The sequence below is a fragment of the Amia ocellicauda genome, chromosome 11, assembly GCF_036373705.1.
Source record: "Amia ocellicauda isolate fAmiCal2 chromosome 11, fAmiCal2.hap1, whole genome shotgun sequence".
In the NCBI taxonomy this organism is placed as follows: Eukaryota; Metazoa; Chordata; class Actinopteri; order Amiiformes; family Amiidae; genus Amia; species Amia ocellicauda.
The window spans coordinates 4,869,819-4,883,586 of record NC_089860.1 but is presented as its reverse complement, the minus strand read 5'-3'; the positions used below and the strand labels follow the sequence as shown (position 1 = coordinate 4,883,586).

Genomic DNA, 13,768 nt, shown 5'->3' with positions numbered 1-13,768 from the left:
AAAAACCTTTTGGGGGGCTCACTATAGCTAGAAAATAAATACACAAAGTCAATATAAATCTGATAATTGGTTTAAGAAAGTTCCACTCTGTTATTTGCTCCTTCAGCACAAGATTAAACACTTGTATTGTGACAGCAGAATATGATCCTCTCTCTTGAGGAGCTGTGCAAAACCTGAACATGAACAGTCTTGCAGAGCAGCAGTCTCAGACTTGTGGATTGTGGTATGCCAAGAAGGAAAATGAAAGAGCAATATCTAGATCTAGCAAGGGTCCAGCAAGATTTTTTTTTTCTTCTTTCTCTGAAAAAGTATTACACAACTCATAATTAAGAGGGAGCAGGAAAAACAGCATAGAGTAATCAGAAAAAAGCTACTTTGGTGAAGTAGGTTCCTCTGTACGGCACACAACAAGGCAAGCTCTTAGAACTGTGTCTTCCTCAAATTCCACAAATCAGAAATTGCATCACTTTTTATTTAATTGTTTTATCATTTTACTCATGAAGAACTATGGAAACTAGTAAAGTATGATAGTGTTTCCCAATTGTGGGGCAACTTCGATCTTCTAGATTTTATGATTGTTACTGAACAGAGCTAAACTTAGTGACTTACAAAGGCCTAATTAGAACTTAATTAGAAATTAAGCAACTGAATGTTTGCAGAGTGAAAAAAGCCAGTAGAGACCAAAAATACTATATGAATAATGTTCCCTCTAATCTTTACAGAGACTGAGAAACTTTGACAGAAAATGGTAAATTAAAAATGAGAAACTTGAAAGTATATGGATTTCTATGTTTCCTCCATAGGAAAGTGGGCTTATTACTAATACAGACGAGAATTTAATGATTTGATTTTAACCAAGTCAACCTTAGACTTGCTTTATAAAACAATATAAAACATTGGCATCTGCAGTACCTTCAAATATGACTGACTTTAGAAAAGTCAATCACCTTAATTTCTGACCAAAAATATACAAGCAAAAAAACTAAAATAAAATATGTATCACATACACCAAAAACAAGCAATATATTCAACTAAAATCTACTAACTAGTTTTAGGTTTGTGAAATATACATTAAGCCCATACTCACACCATGCAGGTAAATTGGATATTACTAGTTCACTGCCCAAATTCAGCTTTTCACTTAGTTTACCTACAATAGCATTAAAGACATGGTCTAAATGAAATATGTAATTTATATACTACATCTTGCAAGAAAACCTGATGTTGTAGCAGCTATTACAACTATCCTTCTTTGCATATGATTTATGTAAATTCAACTGGTTTATTTAACTGGCATAATTTTAATTTTCAAAAGTGCGTGATCTTTAGTATTTGTATTATACATAGGAAGGACAGCTCCCTTCAAAACCTTTTAAACATACCTCTGATGGATTTGCCTAAAAGCAAAGTGAAACTACACCATTCAGAATCTTTTGACCCAAGTGGCTCATTTGATGCATCCACAAACTGCTTTATGTGGTGGGAACCTATAGATAACCCCATCACTTTCCATCAACCATATAGAAGAAAAAATAAATAAATAAGACATAACGTTATGATTCAATGAATGACTACTGAATTATTGCTACAACTGTGGAATAAATTAGCAAAGGAAGCCTTGGACCACATCTTATGCAAAAGAGAGTTTCCCCAGAATGCGCTCTTAGTTGTTTACCTTTCATTACTGATGTAGATGGAAGAATGAAGTCGTGTCTGATTTATTAACACTATCATGACATTCTTGGCTAGAAACTGTAGATGCAGCAACGCTATTGTTTTCAGTATAAACCCGAAATTATGGTACACCCTGTCTATCTATCCAGAAATATACCTATCTAGCTATCGATCTGACTTTATCAAACATACCTTGCCAATATAGAGACTAATATACAGTAATGCTACCAGCAGTAGTAGTCATATTATTTTTATTATCAACTACCTTCTCTGCATAATTGCAGAACAAGAAAGCGGCAATCAAATGCTGAGTCATCGTTAAAAAAAATATATATAGTGGCCTAGAAAACAACCTCAAATCACCATTTGCAGAGATATAAATTGCAAACAGATTAGTTAGTGCCAGTTTGAGATCTACACATAGACTGAGGGAAAAAAGTATTTGATCCCCTGCTGATTTTGTACGTTTGCCCACTGACAAAGAAATGATCAGTCTATAATTTTAATGGTAGGTGTATTTTAAGTGAGAGACAGAATAACAAAAAAAAAAATCCAGAAAAACGCATTTCAAAAAAGTTATAAATTGATTTGCATGTTAATGAGGGAAATAAGTATTTGATCCCCTATCAATCAGCAAGATTTCTGGCTCCCAGGTGTCTTTTACACAGGTAACGAGCTGAGATTAGGAGCACTCTCTTAAAGGGAGTGCTCCTAATCTCAGCTCGTTACCTGTATAAAAGACACCTGTCCACAGAAGCAATCAATCAATCAGATTCCAAACTCTCCAACATGGCCAAGACCAAAGAGCTGTCCAAGGTGGTCAGGGACAAGATTGTAGACCTACACAAGGCTGGAATGGGCTACAAGACCATCACCAAGCAGCTTGGTGAGAAGGTGACAACAGTTGGTGCGATTATTCGCAAATGAAAGAAACACAAAATAACTGTCAGTCTCCCTCGGTCTGGGGCTCCATGCAAGATCTCACCTCGTGGAGTTTCAATGATCATGAGAATGGTGAGGAATCAGCCCAGAACTACACGGGAGGATCTTGTTAATGATCTCAAGGCAGTTGGGACCATAGTCACCAAGAAAACAATTGGTAACACACTACGCCGTGAAGGACTGAAATCCTGCAGCGCCCGCAAGGTCCCCCTGCTCAAGAAAGCACATGTACAGGCCTGTCTGAAGTTTGCCAATGAACATCTGAATGATTCAGAGGAGAACTGGGTGAAAGTGTTGTGGTCAGATGAGACCAAAATCGAGCTCTTTGGCATCCTCAACTTGCCGTGTTTAGAGGAGGAGGAATGACCCCAAGGTCACCATCCCCACCGTCAAACATGGAGGTGGAAACATTATGCTTTGGGGGTGTTTTTCTGCTAAGGGGACAGGACAACTGCACCGCATCAAACGGACGATGGACGAGGCCATGTACCGTCAAATCTTGGGTGAGAACCTCCTTACCTCAGCCAGGGCATTGAAAATGGGTTGTGGATGGGTATTCCAGCATGACAATGACCCAAAACACACAGCCAAGGCAACAAAGGAGTGGCTCAAGAAGAAGCACATTAATGTCCTGGAGTGGCCTAACCAGTCTCCAGACCTTAATCCCATAGAAAATCTGTGGAGGGAGCTGAAGGTTCGAATTGCCAAATGGCAGCCTCGAAACCTTAATGACTTGGAGAGGATCTGCAAAGAGGAGTGGGACAAAATCCCTCCTGAGATGTGTGCAAACCTGGTGGCCAACTACAAGAAACGTCTGACCTCTGTGATTGCCAACAAGGGTTTTGCCACCAAGTACTAAATCGAAGGGGTCAAATACTTATTTCCCTCATTAACATGCAAATCAATTTATAACTTTTTGGAAATGCGTTTTTCTGGATTTTTTTGTTGTTATTCTGTCTCTCACTGTTAAAATACATCTACCATTAAAATTATAGACTGATCATTTATTTGTCAGTGGGCAAACGTACAAAATCAGCAGGGGATCAAATACTTTTTTCCCCCACTTTAAGCGGAAGCACAGGTTTTGCAGAAAACTATTAAAAAGAAGACTCAAATTTAGTTAGATGAATCCTCTCTTTATGCAAAATCTTCTCTGTTGGAATATATTTACCTGGAGATGTGGTTATATTTGTGATAATTTTTTACATATACATCTTTATATATTACATATTACAGTAAACCGAGTGAGGTGGTGGTGCACAGATTGTTGCTGAGAGGGTCGCAGTTTCTGGCTACAATGTATCGTCACCCAGCTAAAGAAAATTCCTGGTAACCATAAGCCTGCTAAAAACCTTCCACTGATTAAATGCAGAATATAACTTTAAAAGTGCAGTTAAGGAATGTGTCAGCTCAATTAGACACAATGATCATGTGGTAGGTACTAGAGAGTTGTAGAGGCCGTTTCCACTGGCGCGTCCGGCCCCGGACGCTTAAACAGGTGTTTCCACTGGCTAAGCGTCTGGACGCGTCCGTGTTTGTGGACGGTTAACTTGCTGGTGCTAGACGTGTCCGTAAAGCATCCGTCCCGCCCACTGAGGACATGATTCACTTTCAGAATTGGAGGTGTGTGCTTGACTTGAGACACAGAGAAGAGATCAGATACATTGTATTGGAAGATATAATCTCAAGTGCCGTGTGCAATCACGAAGAAATTACAAGTTTATTAGCAGCATGGAGTGAAATCCACGTACAGAAACAATTACTGCTTACAGTTAATATCCGAGTGCATTAAAAACTTGGATTTAACAGGACCGGTGCAGTGCCGTGACTAGTTAAAATAAACTGAAGGATAATAATCGGAGCGGTAGCAGCCGATATTCTTAATATTTTATGAATAACTGGCCGGTGTTTCAGGCTGTGTTTTGTGAATGGTGTGCAGGACTATCCGCAGAGACAGTCACAGTGTGAAGGCAAACACGATTTAGTTAACGTGTCCATTTACAAGTTAAATTAATGAATAAATTAATACAGCAGATGTGGGGTTCCCTCTAAAACATTAAGGACTGGTAAAATAATGCGTCCATAAACGCCATGACTGAGACGCGCACACTTATAATTATAACCTGCTATATTGTAGCTGGATGATTAATCGTGAAACGTGTGTATTTTGTTCCAACTGTAACTTGCCCTGGTTAAGGACGTCTGCTAAAGTAAATTATAAATAATATGGCAAAAAGTATTGTTTGCAGTTACAAATCTGTAGTAAAAGTAATAAGTTAAGGGAGTCACGCTGTGCCGTTTAAAATACATATATACTAGCACAAATGATGACGATAATAATAACAATACATATTTGATATTTATTATTATTGTTGCACATGGAACCGTACATTTATGTGAACATACTTGTCTGAATATAATGTTGTCTACACGTTTGAACAGAAACGTGTATTTATTACGCCGTTTACAATCATGTAAAGCACAAATAATAAAACACACACAAAAGTTCTCTCCACGTCAGGCTGTATCGCTCGTAGTGTTGATCTCTGTCTCTATTTTTAACACAAACACAAACCAAACCCACAGTCGCTGCTCCTCCCATCAGAGGGACGGATTTCACAACAGCCTGGTTTTGCAAAAGAAGCTCTGGGACGCGTCCGGCACGGCATGGCACGACACGGACGCTTAAAGCCAGTGGAACCGAGGAACAGGATTGGCAAGCACAGTACCATTCCACGGGACAAGCTCCCTTCAAAACCTTTTAGAATAAGATTAACAGAGCGAAAATCCTTTAGCAAATTTAAAAGGGCTCGCGTATACTTACTACAAACCTACTGTTCACTTTCTCCAATATCTGTTTCTCATTCAGGGCCATAGACTCCCCTTTCCTCTTCTTGATCCTCTTCTTCTCCAGTTTCTTACAGGCATACATCTTCCCTGTCGCTCGCACCTGACAAGCACACACCTGGGGAAAAGAGACAAAAAGCATAAAAAGAAGGATTTAAACACAAAATGTAATTAGCAACTGTGAATGTAACTTTCTTTATATATAATCAAGAATAAATCTATGAATACCACAACTTCTGCCACTTGGAAAAAGTACATGAGTTTAAATATCACATTTAAATTGAATGTATAAAGCATTACACTTTTACAGACATTAATATTGGCAGTAAAACATAACACTAAGCAGCTGATCAATATCTCCAAAACTGATTGGAAACATAAGTGTAGATAAATAATACATTGTTTATAAACCTAATTAATATAAGTTAAATAGCGACTAACTTATTAGTAACTGCAAACAACAAACGATGATAACACACAAAGTTCACAATAATACAAAGTTATAAGCCTCTATTTATTTATGACACACCAATACTGAGTTTAACAGAGGTGTAATGCTTAATTTAAAGTGAATGCTAGAATGTTTTTTTTTTTGTTTAAATAAGATTTTAATTAACTTTGCTTTCTACAAGTGTCACAGTGAGTATAGATGCATACGATTACACTATGTTGGACCATATGTGTGAATATCAGATACATCTCATTATAGTATTCTGAGTTCTGACATATTAAAGAGATTTGTCTTGATAATCCAGTTGCAGTATGAGAATAAGCTGCACACACATGCACAATATTGGTCTGGGAGGCTGTGTAGAATGCCATTTATACAACAGATTCAGAAGTGTTGGAAGGCAAAATTGAAAAGTCCAGTGTGTTTGGAAGCGTTATCGGTCTAAAGGTTTGATTTGACTGCAGCACCATGTATAGAATGTATTCTGTACCAGATCAGAAATAATAGGAGGGTACGTGGTCAAAAGAAGTGTGCTCCAGTATTATCCAAGAACAGGGCTGAGTCTTTCCATTTAATAATTTTCAAAGAATCCAAATCAAGGCAGTGTCTTACTTCTCCGAAGCCTCCTTTCCCCAACACCCTGTATTGGCGGAATGTGTTCTTCGTCACTGGCTGCCTACGAAATTGCAAGGAAGAGGTAAAGAATGCAAGGTAACGCCACTAACAGAAGAATCTTTCACTTTATTAACAACCACCAACATCGACACGTGTCACCCCCCCTATGTCTCACACGGTTATATTAACATTTTTTTTTTAAGGATGAATACACTTTAATACTTGTTTGCATTTAACTAATTTATCTCCTCTCTCCACAGAGACACAGTGGAGCTCTGTCAGAGTGACCATCGGGTTCTTGGTCACCTCCCTGAGTAAGGCCCTTCTCCCCCGATCACCGGGCGGCCAGCTCTAGGAAGAGTGCTGGTGGTTCCAAACTTCTTCCATTTACAGATGATGGAGGCCACTGTGCTCATTGGGACCTTCAATGCTGCAGACATTTTTCTGTACCCTTCCCCAGATCTGTGCCCAATACAATCCTGTCTCGGAGGTCTACAGACAATTCCTTGGACTTCATGGCTTGGTTTGTGCTCTGACATGCACTGTTAACTGTGTGTGCCTTTCCAAATCATGTCCAATCAACTGAATTTACCACAGGTGGACTCCAATCAAGTTGTAGAAACATCTCAAGGATGATCAGTGGAAACAGGATGCACCTGAGCTCAATTTTGAGTGTCATGGCAAAGGCTGTGAATACTTATGTACATGTGCTTTTTTTGTTTTTTATTTTTAATAAATTTGCAATGATTACAAACAAAATTCTTTCACACTGTCATTATGGGGTATTGTTTGTAGAATTTTGAGGAAAATAATGAATTTAATCAATTTTGGAATAAGGATGAAACATAACAAAATGTGGAAAAAGTGAACCACTGTAAATACTTTCCGGATGCACTGTATCTGAGTATCTGAGAGCTCAGTTGGAACGACAGTTTGTCCCCAGAACCAGGGTTGAGAGCCACTGGCCTAGATCAATACTCCACAGCAACTTCTGTTCTTCCCTACACCTGAACATTTCAACAGTTAAGTTAACCTTCATCCTAGGTCTTAATAAAGGGGATGTATTGACACAGGTGATTGAATTGGTGATGTACTGGTCCTTGAAAGCCGCTGCTCAGTTCGTTCATGGGTCATCCTAAATCACCCATTTCTAAATGCTGTGTGAACAGGCTAGTAATTGATCGATTAAGCAAGTCCCTCCTTCAGTTAAGAGATATTACATCCTAGAAGGTTGGAGAGCATTTAGGTATTGATTCTTAATTCTGTCTAAATGTACATAATTCATCAAAGCACCTGTTTAGTAGTTCAGAATTCAATGTTTAAGTCACTGGCTTAGACACTGCTTCATAGATGGAATACTATAGTCATTAGTGTCTGGCCATCAGTGACTGATAAAGCACTGATGTGAATACAGCCAGCTGTCTGGAAAGATAAACCATCCAGAATCATCCAGTAACGACCCTTTAGTCGTTTAAAAGCTGGGCTGCTGGAGGGGGGAGGGGACATACCTCTCTAGCCACTTCCATTGCAGGAATCGGTTGAAATACATGCTGTCGAGGTAGTCTGCAAAGGGAGCCACACTCAGATAGTCATGGATTAGTCTGTAACGGGCAAATGAAGAAGAAAATAAAAACATAATTACATCACTTAAATTGTCATTACCAAGGTACCAGGCCTTTCAAAACTTGGCAAACCCTGGTCCTGGACAGCTGCAGGGTCTACAGGTTTTTGTTCTATCCAGATTGTTAACTGCTTAATTGAACCAATCATGGCATTAATTAATTAATTAGGCAAAATGTCCGTGTTCAAGGTATCCATTAATTGGTAACTTAGAGAGACCTGGAAAACTTGCAGGACTGCGGCTCTCCAGGAACAGGGTACGCAATCCCTGTGTTAAACTTTTCATTCTTAAATGTCCTTATTGATTTCGTATCTAACCAGAAAGCAATCCAGTGTTACTGCTTATGTTTGTATAGTGAAAAATGTCCTTACATTTCTGGTTTCCAATTTGAATTTCAACTAGCCCATTTCCTGGGGAAGGATATTTAAGGAAATGAGTGTCTAATCTTGTTACTTAGATGATTAGTTCAGACACCCCCCCATCCACCCTGCAACCAAGAGACTTTGGAAAGCTTTTGGAAGTCCTAGAAATGTTACATTCGTATCAAGTTTTAAGTAAAATTAGTAACACTTGAAACCCTTCGGCCATCAAGAACTAGAAGTTATTCATATAATTGATCAATACCACATATATGTTTCCAGGCTTTAGACCATAAAGACTGAGGCATGACTTGTAGAACTTGACTGGGATTAGAGATTTTAATTTGTGCCTTTCAGGGTTTGCTTTACAAAGACAGTGTCATAAAACTGGTATATTAATAATGATTTGAGTAAATGGCCTTTCATTATTAATTTATTAATTTGGCAAATGCCTTTAATCAACATACACCTTTATCCAAGGTAACTTACAAGGTTAACAAGAGCACAATATAATCCATAAACATATACAATATTATACCAAAGTGAGTAACATGCTAACTGTTCATAAACCAGGATTCAGCAGGTATGCGGTGAAAGCATCAGTCTGGATCAGCACAGGGGGCAGTGGATGTACACAGGAAGTCAGAGGCATAGGGAGAAGATTTTCAGATTTTAACAGATGGGTTTGGAGACCCTCTGTGTCACATACTTGGTGCAGTCTTTCAGCAGCTCCTTGCAGGGCTCCTGCTCCAGTTTCTCAGCACAGCTGTCCACAAGGTCCTCTGGTATCTCGGGTACATACTCATCTGACTGCAGGGCAACACAAAACACACATAAAACTCTTCATCTTATCCTGGATATTATACATGACACAAATAAATAAAATGCATGCAACTCTCTTTCTAAAAAGGTAATACAAAATATATCAAAGTTAAAGCACACACTGCACTTTGGATTATAAATATAAATGTATTTGTCCTTAATGTATCCTCTTTGTTAATAATTTCCACACACAACATAAACACTTAAAAATTCCTTTTAGGATTAAGTAAGAGAGCATTGCAATGTATTTCAAATTTAAACTCTAAAGAAGAGAGACAGGATTTCTCCTCATTGGAAGCCTGTGGAAATGTTCAGCAATGATTCGATTTCAGGCCCTACCTTTGGATTTAGGTATTTGTCTATTAGCTGCTGTCCACACTCCTTTCTCTTCTCATCTGGTGTGACTTCATACTCTGCCTGTGAGAAAAGAGGCAGAAGAGAAATCTGATTAAACACCAATTTTATTCAGTGTTCAAACACAAAGACAGACTACAGACAGATACAGATATGTCAATTAAAAAAAAAGTTACGTTTTACATTTTGTATACATTGTTGTTTTCACTTGTTTCATTTGTTTCTATCAGATATTTTTGGTCAGATGAGCTTGGTGAAATTGTATTTACTTTTGTCAACTGACCCGTGCCCCCCCTGACATGACTTTCATAACAGGTAACTGGTGTCAAATGTTCCCTCATTAATATGGATTCACCAATAAACTGTAAAAACGCTATCTGGCATTTTGTTTAGATTAGTATGTTGTTCAACAAATTATAATTAAATCAGTGTGGTCTTTCCAGAGTTTGTTGAGATTGTATTCAGCTTTGGGAACTCCAACGGTAATTTCAAGTGAGTGAGTCACCCAATAACACTTCCAAAAGAATAGGGTGAGTGCATTCAGCTACAACTGTATATAGGAGATGTCCCCACAAACCCACAAAGCAGACAGTTGTCTTATTGTGGGACCCTGACCTTCACAGAGATCCTGAGGCTGACTGTCACAGACTGAGGATTTTTTATTTTTTTCAAAATCTATAAATAAACTCTATACAATTGTAATTAATTTTAATAATAATAATTTAATGTAGAAAACTACGCCTCCTGCAATTCCTGAAAATTCAAACGGCCTCTTATTTCTCTCACTGCTTGGAAATTCCTCCTCCTGCATTGATTTTAAAAATACGGTTGTCTCCTTTCAGTTTCCCTAATCCCTGTGCTGCTTCATAACTGATGGGAAATAATTATCTGATTGCACTCTTATGGACTTTAAGGAGTCCAGATGCGATGCTACAAAAATGCATTCTCAGCCTGGTAACAATAAAAGCAAGACCTACTAGGAACATATAGCCGTAGCAGCACGAGTACCTATTTGATCTCCTTATGCAAGATTAATTAACATCTGCAGGACACATTGAGGGGAATTATACAAATACCTTGTTGCCTGGGGCAGGTTTATACTTCTTATACTCCTTATATAAAATGTAGAAGAAATTATTTCATGAACCTTAACAAATAAGGCAAACTGAGGGCTCCATTTTAAAATACATTTGTCTTCTCGGGATTAGTCTTGGCTCCTGTTAAGCCACTGTTGTCCCATACAATTAGTCTATCTGAAATATTAGTCAATCATCCAAAAGCATAAGGCCCTGTATGACGCAGAATGCAGTTTCATTAAAGGAATACGTCACATTTATTTTTAAAGACTGCCATTTTTAATGCATTTTAGATTGTAATATAGGATATATGCAGTTTAACACAATGATTACCGTTTTTGGAACTTGTTGTTCTGGCCAAAAGATACATTGTATGTTATGAACAGAAATTACTAGTTGTAATGTTATTTTAAAATTACACATTACATGTTACATGTTTACTAAAACTTTATTTTTTATTTTTTATGAAGATTGACTGTTTTCATCATCAGGAGAACTTAAACACACATGGCAGCGATCTTGTCCCTTGAGGGTGGGTGGGAAGACAAGTGCAGATTAACTTGTGTGGAATGGAGTGCACTGACTACAGAGCTGTTCATGCAAGAAACACAAGAGAATGTGACGAGGGCTGGAGAGGGGAAAGGGGAAGGGGTTCAGGCAAGGGTGGTACAATGACGCAGTTTTGAGCAAAGCTTCTGTCCCAGAAGTGAAGATTTCCTGCCCAGGATTTCCTGCCTATTATTTAGTTTTTTTTTTCTAACCAGTTGATCTCACTATGACTTGACCACTATGACCACTTGAAAACAATAACATTAACAGCAGTAATAATAGGACATAAAAATGTGGCAAGTTTAAAAAGTCACACTGATCCTTACCACAGCATCCAAGAATTTGACACACCGCCCCAACTCTACCCTTGTGTCGCAGAATTGCCGGAAAAGCAGGCGTCCAATTGGTTGCTTCTCACAAAGGCTGTGGTAGTCCTTCTCTGTGGAAAAAGGCCCAGGACAAGGTGCAATGAGATTGGGGCTTTGAGGCACAGAGGTGCAGTGATTAGCACTGCTGCCTCACAGCTGCAGGGTCCTGGGTTCAAGTCTGTGTCAGGGCCTGTCTGTGTGGAGTTTGCATGTTACCCGCGTGTCCGTGTGGGTTTTCTGCAGGCACTCTGGTTTCCTCCCACCATCCAAAGACATGCAAGTTAGGTTAATTGGTCTCTCTAAAGTGCCCTGTTTGAGTGTGTGTGTGTGTGTGTTGCCCAGCGATGGACTGGCGTCCCATCCTGGGTGTATTCCTGCCTTGCGCCCTATGCCTGGCAGGATCAGCTCCAGCTTCCCCGCAACCCTCAACAGGATAAGCGATTTCGAAAATGTATGGATGGATGTTTTGCTGTATTTCTAAAATGAAAATTTCAAAAGGGCGCCAGAATTATACCTTGACCGACACATTTATAGTTTCATCTATGCAAGCCTTATCAATTTTACATTTCACGAGATACGCTGTGCCTCAGGAGCCAAGGTAGTTTTCCTAACCTAATATTACCTCTTGTGTAAAACAAATAAATTAAAGGAAAAACCTGAATAAATGAATGGAGGAACATAATGAATGCAGATGCCTCCAAACAGGTGTACTGCATTTTTAAATTAAGCAATTAACATCCTATCATGCTCTGTGGCATGTATAAAAATGCTGAGCAGGCCCTGTTGACCGCATTTGGCAAGAGGAAATAACTTTTCCACATGCAACAATAAAAATAAATATTTGCTATTTATTATTATTATTATTATTATTATTATTATTATTATTATTATTGTAATCAAGATATGTGCTAGTAGATATGTATTTTAAATGGCACAACTTGACTTCCTCATTACTCTTACTACAGATTTGTAACTGCAAACACTTCTTGCTATATTATTTTAAATTTACTTAGGGCAAGTTACAGTTGAAACAAAATACACACGTTTCACGATTAATCATACAGTAACAGCAACTATAATATAGCAGGTTATAATTTAGAAAGTGTGCACGTTTCAGTCATGGCATTTATGGACTCATGGATGGATTTATTAAACCAGTCCTTAAATGTTAGAGGGAAACCCAAATCTGCTGTATTTATGTATTAATTCATAACTAATTTAATACAAATTTAACAAAATCGTGTTCGTACTGATTGTCTCTGCCGAACTGTTGTACAAAAAACCTGCACACCATCTTTTAATTGTTTCTGTATGTGGATTTCACTCCATGTTGCTAATAAAACAAATGTCATTGTGATCCCACATGGCACTTCATAATGTAGCTGATGCGTATCTGATGCGTTCACTCTTCCTTGACTGTCTACAAGTCAAGCACACATCTACCCTTTTGAAAACAAAGTATTTCCTTAGTGGGTGTGACGGATGCTTACGGCCATGTCTAGCACCAGATACTTAAGCGTCCAGAAAACTTTAAGCCAGTGAAAACACCCATATAGTCCACCAATGGAAATGGGGTATACAGTGCTTCTGGAAAGTATTCAGATGCTTCACTTTTTCCACATTTTGTTATGTTACAGCCTTATTCCAAAATGGATTAAATTCATTATTTCCCTCAAAATTCTACAAACAATACCCCATAATGACAACGTCAAAGAAGTTTGTTTGAAATCTTTGCAAATGTATTAAAAATAAAAAACAAAAAAAAGCACATGTACATAAGTATTCACAGCCTTTGCCATGACACTCAAAATTCAGCACAGGTGCATCCTGTTTCCACTGATCATCCTTGAGGTGTTTCTACAACTCGATTGGAGTCCACCTGTGGTAAATTCAGTTGATTGGACATGATTTGGAAAGGCACACACAGTTAAAAATGCATGTCAGAGCACAAACCAAGCCATTAAGAAATTGTCTGTAGACCGCCGAGACAGGATTGTATCGAGGCACAGATCTGGGGAAGGGTACAGAAAAATGCCTGCAGCATTGAAGGTCCCAATGAGCACAGTGGCCTCCATCATCTGGAAATGGAA

At 38.4% G+C, this 13,768-nt stretch overlaps 1 protein-coding gene across 1 annotated transcript in view; it reads right to left on the bottom strand.

Annotated features, from left to right (window-relative positions):
- Positions 1-13,768, bottom strand: part of grk6 (G protein-coupled receptor kinase 6) — a 60,551-nt gene that overhangs the window by 14,797 nt on the left and 31,986 nt on the right. The window contains exons 3-8 of the mRNA XM_066716417.1: positions 11,637-11,749; positions 9,671-9,748; positions 9,219-9,319; positions 8,038-8,130; positions 6,527-6,590; positions 5,441-5,581 (exon numbers count right to left, since the gene is read on the bottom strand). Of these exons, the coding sequence (XP_066572514.1) occupies positions 5,441-5,581; positions 6,527-6,590; positions 8,038-8,130; positions 9,219-9,319; positions 9,671-9,748; positions 11,637-11,749 (590 nt within the window). The remainder of the gene's footprint in view (positions 1-5,440; positions 5,582-6,526; positions 6,591-8,037; positions 8,131-9,218; positions 9,320-9,670; positions 9,749-11,636; positions 11,750-13,768) is intronic.